Raw genomic sequence first — 11,122 nt, forward strand, 5'->3', positions numbered from 1 at the left:
ATTCCATTCTAGACATTTAGCCTTCTTCAGCAGCATGTGGAATGCTTATAAAAAAAGAGAACATCTTGTCATCAAGAAACAAACCCCAGGATATTAGAGTATGACACAGATAAGCATCACGTAAAGCACAATTTGAAATGAAGAAAATCTCTTGAAAAAGTACATTTCACTAGTTTCAAATGGACTATTCTGCCTGATGAAATGGCATTTACTACAAGCCAGGTCTGAAGCAAGATAATGGAGCAAACACTCAAGCTTTTTTCCTCCAGTTGGGAATCCCATGTAATAGGCTCTGCAGTTCTCTCCCACAGCATCGTACACAAAAATTAAAACTATTCCCTCTCACTGGTACAATATGTGGAAAACCAGAATGAAGTTCACGATCAGAAGAGGAAAAAGAAAACCTTAAAAATAATGCTGAAAGAACATTGCAATTTGGCTGCCCAAAATAGAACACATACATGCCACCAAATGCAAATTATAAGTTTGCAAAAGCAACCAGTGGAATTATAAAGTAAAAGAGCTTTTTAAAAAGTGTTTTAATGACAGTGAGCTTTGGGGGGAAATGAATATTTTCAGTGCTGGGTTCCGCTAAGTGTCATTCTGTTTTGCTAAAATAATAATACTCGGCACATGCAGCAAGTCACATATTCAAAAACACAGTTCAAATGCCAACTAATTACAATTCTCTACACTGCTATAGGGTAGGTAAGTATTATTTTTAAAATACACTCAATGTCATCATTCTTCAATAAACCAGTTAACTCAGGTCTAACTGTGACTAAATCATGGCTGTTTAAGACATAAATGATACTCCATACACAGTTAGCTGTGCTCTGGAGACAGACCGCACATTGGTTTGAGACTCAGTTCACACAGCAGCCAGAAGACCCTCTCAGCGTCTATGTGAATCCTTTGATTCCATTTTGTAAAATTCGCGGGTACATTTTTAAACACTAAATGACTCAGAACCATCTTGCCCCTTTCTAGAAATCCAGAAGGGCAGCTGACATTTAAATCTTTTAGTAATATTTGAAAAATGTGGCATGAATAGGCTTTGGAAAAAGTCAAACATTCCCAGATCAGCAAAGTCATGTTTCTTTCATTGCATCCCACATAGAATTACTTTGTGTGTGTATATGTGCAAGGAGGCGGCAAACTAAAGATGTAAAAGTGTTAGTCTCCTGATTGGACTTCTCTTGATCAAGGGTGAGGTTCCTTAGCTAGAGCACTAAACAGGATCATTTTACATGTAAATCATTTCCATCACAATTACGCATGTCAGGGACAAACAAAACAACAACCGAATGGTCATGGTATTAGCCCTCTGGCAGTCCACACTTTGTGCCATGTGAATCTGCCTCTTGATATGGAAGTACAGCGGACCCCCACTAGAGCGCGGATTCGCATATAGCGCGGTCGCGGTGATGGATCCCAAATTTAAATATTTAAATTGGGATCTATAGCAACGTGGCCCGTGGTACTGTGAATGGATCCTGAGCTCCGCGTTCTTTTCTAAATTTCTTTTCTTTTTTCTTTAAAAAACATTTAGCAACCACTGCCATCCCAACACTCTGCCCCCTCTGTTCTCTTTTTTTTTTTTTTTTTTTTGGTAAAAAATACATATTGCTTTATTTCAAACAACTACCACCAAAATGAATCATGACAATTACATACAAAGCTAAGACCAGAGTCTCTAACCACTTGGGACAGTTGTGAACATTCAGTTTCAGACTGGAATGGTGATTCACACTTAAACATCAAATAGTTTGAAGTTTCAAAAATAAAATCAACCCTTAAAATGGACATTTTTCTTTGTAAAAACCTCTGTGTTTTGATAATTTATTTCAACAACTAAAGCAAATACCTAGATATATTTAAACCATTTGCACAGTTTTCCATTTCAGAATTCATTTGTACACCATATTAATGCTGCTCTTCTTTTTAAGAGGAAAAGGAAACTGTTTAATGGGGGATTCCAGCACTACAGAGACACACTAGCTTTCAGCCTTGAATTTTCTAATTTGGTATTTTAAAAGTAGCTAAGATCTAGGATTTCCTTTTGAAAATTGAGAAAGATCACTGTTCACCTAGTCATTCTAAGATTAGATCCACAAGTGTAATTCTGGCAGATGTTCCTTGCCCCTATCTCTTGAACAACTGCTCCATATTCACAGAAAACACTAAGAGAGGATCAGGACATGCCATAGGCAAAGAAGGATTTTAAATGAAGAAAAGTTTCATAAAAAAGTGCAGCAGGTTTCCAGATTATTAGAAACAGGGTCTTTTTTAAAAAAATTGCATTGCTTTGATTCAATTGCAAAAATCTAGGTCTGCATAAATTAGACATTTGTATTTGTTGAAGTAAATCAGAAAAGTAAGATACTACTGAAGTTTTGCCATTAAATAGAATAGTAAAATATTTTTTAAATGTTCTACTAAATTAGATTTGAAGACTTCTCTAATTAGCTCACCCAGTGCATTGTTCTAGATTATACTAATGTTATACATTTTGATTTTTAAAAATAGCATTGAAAACATGAAAGACGATTTTTCAAATAAAGGAATTAGAAATTTAAAACATTGTGAACATTAAATTGAGTTATTAAAACTAATCTGTTTTATTTCTGCCAAATACACATTACATGAAAGACAGCATGAACAGATTTTTGTTTTGTCTGTATTTCACAATTCACAGTTTTCTAATGTTTATTATTATTAACTATGTATTCAGAATCTGCAGTTAAGAATCAAAGTTTTCAATGTATTGCATGTCTGCATAAAAAGCATAATTACAGGACTTTTTTTTTTTTTTAAACACTAAGCTTCTCATTCAGCAAATTCTTGAAACAATATGATTTTAAGTAAATGAAGCATTCTCTGTTACCAGAGAATTTAAAGTTTACATGACAAAAAGTGGTTTTTTTTAATTAGTTTGTCTATACACAATGTAGTACATACAATCAAAAAACAATTGGGATACTGTTTTCTTTAACATTCTTATAGGAGACAAAAATCACTTGCATTAGAGAGAATACAATTACTGATTTTTAACTCATGAAAGACAAATTCATAAGCTCTCCTGCACTACTTTATGCTATTTTTCACTACCTCCAGCCCTTCTACACTTCCATGAGGAGGTGTATAGAAAGTGGAGTTTGCAGTGCTATTTCTGACTGACTATTTTACACTATTTCTTAGCTACATAAAGACATACAGATGAGAATGGGGGTTATTTTTGTTTGTGTTTTTGAAATCTAATTCCTGAAAAGGTTCAAGGAAATTTTAACTAAATACAGCAGCGAGAAGAGAACTTACTATTTACATATCAAGAGAGATTTCAGATACATTTCAATAACAGGGATAACAGAGGTTTTCCCTCTTCATTAAATACAAACACTACAATGCTACACTTTCAGTCCAAACATATCACAACACAAAAAAATACCAAACAAAACCATAAAACACAAAACAAACTTGGATCGAAAGATTTAAAAATAATATATATAATTAACCTGGGACAAAGCTAGCGTTTAGGGGAAGTTCTCTGCAGTTTTATTCAATAGTTTTACATTCACATAGCATCAGAACTGTAGGACAGTAACAGCTTGTGTGTAACATGGAAAGTTTTCAGATCCTACACAGCTAACTCAGACAAAACTCCCTACAAAGTCATTGGCAATTTTGCCAGAGCAAGGGGTGTTGGGCAGTGTCCTGTGCGTGCAGGTTAAGGGTCCCCAAATATTGGTGCCATTGACATCAATGGAAGTTTTGCCTCACTGCACAAATTCCAATTCTTACAAGCATTGGAATAGTTTGTGGGTTTTCTACAAAGAAAAACTAAATGTAAGCCTTTATTCCATGATAAAACCATGTTATAAAAAACAGGATTAAATATCCAAGCTAACTAATATTAGGCCAAAGACACCTTTATATTAACTGTATGTCTAAAACAAAGCAACAGCTTTTTCAGAGATCAAAAAATGACATGATCAAATCCAAACATTGGAGCTCAACAATCTGAGGAAACCAAGTAACCAAACTAAAATAGAACCCTCAGGGACAGCTGAACAGATAGCAGGAAAAGGCAAAAGAAATATTAGATACTCTCTCTCGACTGCTCAATTTTTTTTCCCCCAGAGATCCCCAAGCTTTTACTGCAGGTAAAGAGGAATTCACTGTTCACATCTTTTTGCTTTATGTAACAGACCTGGAAGCCAATACATCCCCAGAGAACTGCCCTTCTAACTAACTGGGCTCTAGCTCGATCATTCTTAAAGAAGTCCTAAGCGTGCAAGAACACTAAGAAAAAGTTACTGCAAAGATTTAACTGCTTTGAAATATTAGAGAGTTATTCTTTTTTATTTCCAGGTAAAAAACTCTGCATGCTCATTGTTTAAGAAACCAGAACACTGTCACATCTTTCACATATGTGCATTAGCAACAACCAACAATATCGTACCCTGTGCCAGACATTAGCCATTTCTCACCAAACTTCACCAAGCTGCCCAAGTTAATTTTCCATGTACTGTGTTTTAAAAATAATACTTGACAATCAATCACACCAGCATGAAAAAAATACCCAGCATGAAACTAAAGAAGCAGCATCAGCAAATTAACACATTCAAGAAGAGCCTTTGCATACAATTTATGTAGTGAGCCTGCGGTTCCACTGAGTTCCACTTCAGACATTTCACATGAGTACATGTTCAAAGAACACACTGACTGCTGAGCTATAGAATAAATTCTAAACTTTTTTTTTTTTTTAAATTACACATTTTACACACCTGGTTAAAAGATTTCAAAGACACTTCAGCTCAACAACATAAATACATTTAGTGTTTATTATTCTAAAAGAGAACAAGGAAGGAGAAACTTCAGCTTGCAGAAACAAAAGCCTGAATTATTTTTCTTTTGCTAAGACCTCTTTACAAAGCTGGCATTTAATGCAAGCCGCATTTTGCAGCATAATGTGTTCTCCGTTAGGCAACCAAACCATTTTCAACGTGAAATTTGCTTTAAAGCTTTTCCTTTACCCACTGCTGGGGGAGGGGACTCAGAGCAGGAACAGAACCAACAAGCTGCACATTAAAAGATGCCCTGCCCCACGCTCTCTGAGCATTGTGAAGTTCACGTCTTGTGGAACTTTTAAAAATAAAATACAACAAATAATATTGCAAATCCTCCACTGCTCAAAAGGTTCTGCATATTGAATATCAACACGAGAAGCAGCACTGTCTAGAACAAACTCTCTAAAACACCTTTTCCCCTTATAGTAACAGTTCAACTGTACCATCCCTGCAACAGCTAAAGGAAGAAGGCAGGCCCCTCAGAAAAAATCACTACTGCCTTTCTATACCACTACAGATTTGTGTCAGTGCTTGCAATTATATTTCTCAAGATAAAAAAAAAAAAAATGCCCGCCACTATGTTAGAAATTTAGAAAGAGACTGCAGCAGACTTGTACATTTATGAAAGTTTGTGTTAAACAGCTGCCCTAGTAAAATACTACAGGTTGTTTACCTGGCATTATAACAAATTAGACAGTACATTGGATTTATCTGGATCAAGGGCTTCGCACTCATAACCGAAATGACCACAAAGATTTTTTGAATATGCTGCGTCCTGGGGGAACAACAGTGACCAGGCGAAGAAGTGTCATGCGGCGCAATCAGAATAAAAACTAATTCAAGGAAAATGCAAATGGTAAGTCAGTAACAGAAGAGACCCCATCTGCCCACGCACACACAGACCACTCTGCAGCATCTAAATGACATGCATTAGATTCTATGCCATCCCCAGAAAGTTCTGTTTACACACGTCCCACACTAGTGCGTTTTGGTTACAAACATTTCAGAACTTTGGCTCATAAGCAGCTGCCACGCCAAAAAGGGTTTTTAACTTCTTTAAGTCTCAAAACAAATCAAGATGTTGCTCCAAAGCCTTGCGAGATATTGACTAACTTATCCAAAGGACATTTTGTTACCCTCAGCAGAAAGCACTTTAGAGGAAAGAAAAGCAAAAACTAACGAAATGTCATTTTATCTAGGGAATTTCAGCTGACACAGTAAATATTTACTACTTACTTGCCACAGGAAGTCTTCCACAAAGCCTTTGTTACCATTGTGATCTTTTAAAGGGGGGGGGGGGGAGAGGACTTTTTGCATTTGGTAAACAAGTTACTGCACTGAGAAGAAATGCTTTCCATCCCAACCCGCGTGGAGAGAGGAAAGCCCATCAGACTTCAAAAGTAAATCAATGGCTAGGGCACGCAGCTAGCCATAATGAAAGTAAAAATGCAACTATCGCAACTACCTTCAGCACCCTTGCAAACAACCCCGCTGCCAAGGAGCCAGAGCCGTCCTGGGACTCGCCACCCCTCGCACGGACTCGAGACAGAGAACGCACGGACAGGGATTTACCTTAGCTTTTTAGGGACCGAGTAATCCACCTCCATGACTTTGCCATGCAGCTCCACTTTACCTTTAAAACACAACAACAACAGAGACTCAGCATCGTCCGAAGCACGGTCTGGGAGCTAGGGCAGGAAATTTACCCAAAAGTCGGCGACTGCCCTGCAGCCCGAACTGCGTGGAGAGCCCTGGGGCAGGGGGCCAGCCTGCCGGGGGGCGGGGGGGGGACAAGGGGTGCTGCCCGGGGGCGGAAGGGCGCCCGGGGTCCCCGCCCGGGACAACAGCACAGTCGTTTTCCCAAGCAGCACCAAATGGAGAGGCTGGAGTCCGTAGCCCTCAAAATGAAGGACTGGGGCAGCCATGCTTCCACTCCCAGGGCTCCTGCCGCCCACTCCGCTAACCAGAGCTAGCAGGACTTCGCGGGGCTGCGCTCGCTTGCTCGCGGAACACCATGGCAATCTCCCGGCAGCCCAGCCCCACGGGCCTCCTCTCCTGCTCTCCTCCTGCCTCTCTTTTCCCCCTACCCGGCACTGGGCGCCAGCTCGGCCGGAGGGGCCCGCCGGGGCTGCCAGAGGGTCCCCTGTGTTTCGGGCTGCGTTGGCCTGGCGCTGCCGTGTGGCTCCTACTCCCTGGCTGGGCTGCAGTTCGCTCGGGGCCCCCCAGCTGCCTCTCGGCCGCTCTTTCCTCCGCGCCCCCGGCGAGTTGGGGCAGGGCACCTCGTAAAAAGGTGCCCGAGGCCGGGAGGGTGGCGAGGGGGCGGCCGGGCGGCGGACCCCGGGCCCCGGCTTCTCTCAATAAAATCGGAGAAAAAAATCAGGGAAAAATAGCCCGGCTGGAGGGAAGCGAGGGAGCGGGGCGGGAGCGGCTCGTCCCGCAGGGCCGGGGCGAGGGGGGAACCCGGGTGCCGCGGGCGGGGAGCGGGGCGAGGGGCAGGACCCCCGAGGGGCTGGGGGCCAGCAGGGCGGGGGGCACCGAGTGGATTCCCGCGGCGGGCCCCCGGGGGGCGCGGAGGGGGGCCAGGGAGGGATCCCGGGAGGGTCCCTGGGGAGGGGGCGCCGGAGCCGGGGGGCGAGCGGGAGAGGGGCTGCCCGGGGAGAGGGGTGCCCCGGGGCAGGGCTGGGAGGGTCCGGGCAGGGCGCGGGGGCGCTGCCCCGAGAGGCGCGGGGGAGCGGGGCGCCGCGGGTCCCCTGGCCTCGGTGCGCCCGGGCGCTTACCCGAGAGGGTCTCGATGGCCCGGATGGCCCAGTTCTGGTCCGGGTAATCCACGAAGGCGTAGCCGGACTTGAGCAGGACCTGGCCGGCCAGGGGCAGCTTCCTGTCCCCGAAGAGCTGCCGGAGCTCGTCGGCGGTGGCGGCGGGGCTCAGGTTCCCGATGTAGAGCTTGTTCATCATCCGCCTCTTCGCGGGGAGCCCGCGGCCCCTCCTGCCCGCCGCCGGCACAGACCCGGGCACCGCGCTGCGCCACCCGCCCGCCCGCCGGAGCCTGCAACAGCGCCCCGCAGCCGGGCAGCGGGCGGAGCCGAGCCGAGCCGAGCCCAGCCCGCGTGTGCCGCCTCCCCCCGCCCTCCCCGGGGACACCGCGCAGAGGGCAGCCGCGCCGGCTCCTCCCGCAGCCGCGAGCCCGCCGGGGGCGCAGCGGGGCTCTCCCCGAGCGGCGCCGGGATCCAGCGCCCTGCGCGCCGCCTGGGCGGGCACCATGTGCGGGACGGGCTGGGCTCGCGTGGTGCCCGGGAGCGCCAGCTTCCGCCGGGCCGGGTAGCTGCTCCGCGCCCAGGAGCTGGGGAGAGGGGGAGCCCGGGGGCCCCGTGCGGGACTAGCCCCGGGGCCCGCGGGCTGGGCCGTGGGGAGTCCCCTCGGGGCTAGCCGCGGGCGGGGCGGGTTTCAGGAAAGCCCCTTCGCGCCCAGCTCTGGGCGCGGTGAGCGCTGGAGGCCCCGGGGGCCCAGGGGCTGTGAGAGCGCAACGGCCGCTCGGCGGTGCTGGCGACTCCGGTGTGGGGCCGGGCCGGGCCGGGCCCCTGTGGAGCTGGGAGAGCACCTGGCTCACTGGTGGGGGGACCGGGGCAGGCAGCCGAGCTTTTCGCGGCAGGGTTGGATCTCCTCCGTTGGACACAACAACCATCGTTCTCCAGATCGCTCCCCACAGCTGGCATTTAGATGCCATTTAAAACACCTGGGATGATCGCAGCAATTTCCCATTGCTTTCACAGTGCCCTTGCTTTGGTTGTAGTGCTCGGCAATGGGTGCACAGATCTTCGCTCTCACTCCTTGGAGAAGGTCTGGTCTGATGACTTGGCACAAATTATTCTTGCATCACTTGGTGCTCTTGATTTCTTCTTCTTTTTCTACTGCCGCTATTATAAGATCGAGAGGCCCCTGTTGACATCAAGGCCCCATTGTGCTAGGCCTCTATAGACAACGGTAAGACAGTACCCATCCCAAAGAGTTTAAATCTAAATGTACAAAACTTTGTAATGGGCAAAGGCTCTTTATTTTACCACTCCCTCCTCAATCTGTGGAGGTTTGCCAGTCCCCGCCTTTCTCACAGGGGGCTCTCAGCATGCTCTCTTCCAGCCACCAAAGTTCCCTGAGCCCAACTCTCATTTTAAATAGATGTAAAACCCTGTCCAGTCTAAGGTGTAAATCATTATTTTCCACTAAGGAGCCATTGGCATTGAGCAAGGAAGGAAAGAGGAGAAAATTTTGATTGATTTCTGAACAGTTCCAGTCATAATTTTAGCTAAACATTTGATAGTAACCTATCTGAAGAAATGTGATTTTTCTGTCTATTTGGATTTCAGTCTTTTTTTAGTTGCTGGCCTCCAGAGAAGAGACCCAGGCTGTCAGAGTAGAATAAGGAGAATGGGCAGCCACCATACATACCAGTAAAATCCACAGCGGATGACCAAATAGGTTTCTTTGAAGAACCTGGAAAGGATTTTATTTTATGCCAATGATTTAGTTTACTAAGCATCTGTTGTGACACAGAGGCTCCTTGGCAAAGGGTCTTCTGTTTTTTTGCAAATAGCTCTCACCTTGGACCTGATAAGCTCACGACACCAAAAATGTCTTTCAGGAGATTTATCCGTAAAGAGGAATGTGTTGGTATCTACAGAAAGCTTGTAACTTGTCCAGACCCATAATCATTGTGAGATGTGTGTACGGGTCATGTTTATGGAATACTGTATTTATAATGTAAGTCTGCTGTATGGACTTGGAGTAGAAATTAGTCACAGGAGTAGTGTGTCTAGGTGATGACCCTTTCAAACAAGAGGGAGTCATCACCACTCCGTAGTCAGCCAGTGAGGTAATGCACGGTTCTATTGTCTACCCTTGCCCCATCCCAGAACAGTCAATGGAAAACCAAGTGCAAACAGTCTTAATCATTGGGAGGTGAACCAGACCATTACAGCAGAGTGCCCTGCCCAAGACTAAAGACAAAAGGCTTTTTCAATATAACACAATGTAGGGAGAGGCACTCTGGATCCATTCACTGAGAAACCCCTTGAGGAGTAAGGGGTTTCATGAATGTTTTGATCCTGGTTCTTTTGAAACCAGGCAGCTCTGCAACAGACTGAACTTTGGGAGGTGGGAGGAAGCCTACTTTATTAGCTAGGAAAGAGAACTATTGAGACGTAGATCCAGGGTCACATTTTTTCAGTTTGTTTTATGTTGTTGAAACCTTTTGTTTCCATCACTTTCTCTCACTTCTAGTTACATCTTTATTCCCACTTAAATAAACCTACCTTTGTTGTATTATAAGTGCTCACGAGTGCTGTGTCTTGTACAGGAGTGGAGATTTAAGGTAAAACAGGTATATTGGGGTACGCTGCACCTTTGGGGGCAGAGGAGGTGCTATTTCTGTGAGTAGCCACTGTTAGGGGCTGGATATCCCAGGGGAACAATTCAAAGGGACTCAGGTGATTCAACTATTGTTAATCTGCAATGTGAAGACAAGGCTGGCGTAGCCCAGAGGAGAGTGCTTGAGTGGCTGGACCGCCAAGGAGCCTACATCTAGCCACCACCAGAGAGAGTCCCTCTTGCCGGAGGCAAGGGGTAACAAGGTGACTGACCCAGATCACCCCAAGAACCATCACCCCTTCCCATTTCAGTGTCTGCAAAACAGTAACACTCGTTTTCTCGTTTTGACATTTCATAGGATTTGAACTATCAGATACAGGGTGGTGAAGGCCAGAAGGTCCCATGATGATCATTCAAGTCTAACCTCCTGTATAATACAGGGATGAGAACGTACCCACATAGTTCCTGCATCAAGGCCAGGCCTTCTTGTTGAGCTACAAGATATCTCGTAGAAGGATGTTCCGTCCTGATTTAAATCAGTCAAGTGATGGGGAATCCACCCCCTTTCTAGGTAACTTGTTTCAATAGTTCAATACTGCACCTCATTTCCAGCCTCAATTTGTCTTGCTTCAGCTTCCAAACACTGGATCTTGCTATGCATTTATCTGCCAGATTAATGAGCCCCCATCTAAAAGTTGGCAGTGATCTGACGTGGAACCCAGGGTAAAAAAATTAACTAATATGGAATCTGTGTCTTCTTAAAGGATAAATGTTTGAGCAGGTCTGGATTTGTATTCATCTGGTGTATTTGCTCCTACTTTTGGGGCCTGATCCAGACTCCATTGGAGTCCATAGAAAGATTCCTATTGACTTCAGTGAGCTTTGGGTCTGGTGCTATATTCTGAAAGAGA

At 45.3% G+C, this 11,122-nt stretch overlaps 1 protein-coding gene across 2 annotated transcripts in view; it reads right to left on the reverse strand.

Annotated features, from left to right (window-relative positions):
* The window catches only part of IGF2BP2 (insulin like growth factor 2 mRNA binding protein 2), a 102,197-nt gene extending 94,266 nt beyond the window's left edge, over nucleotides 1-7,931 (reverse strand). Inside the window, exons 1-2 of one of the 2 annotated variants that reach the window (XM_038416396.2) lie at nucleotides 7,628-7,931; nucleotides 6,423-6,483 (exon numbers count right to left, since the gene is read on the reverse strand). In XM_038416396.2, the coding sequence (XP_038272324.1) occupies nucleotides 6,423-6,483; nucleotides 7,628-7,805 (239 nt within the window). In that variant the 5' untranslated portion in view covers nucleotides 7,806-7,931. The remainder of the gene's footprint in view (nucleotides 1-6,422; nucleotides 6,484-7,627) is intronic. The other variant, XM_038416397.2, reaches the window with a different exon arrangement.
* Between the last annotated feature and the right edge of the window lie 3,191 nt (nucleotides 7,932-11,122).

The sequence above is a fragment of the Dermochelys coriacea genome, chromosome 9 (genome assembly GCF_009764565.3).
Source record: "Dermochelys coriacea isolate rDerCor1 chromosome 9, rDerCor1.pri.v4, whole genome shotgun sequence".
Lineage (NCBI taxonomy): Eukaryota > Metazoa > Chordata > Testudines > Dermochelyidae > Dermochelys > Dermochelys coriacea.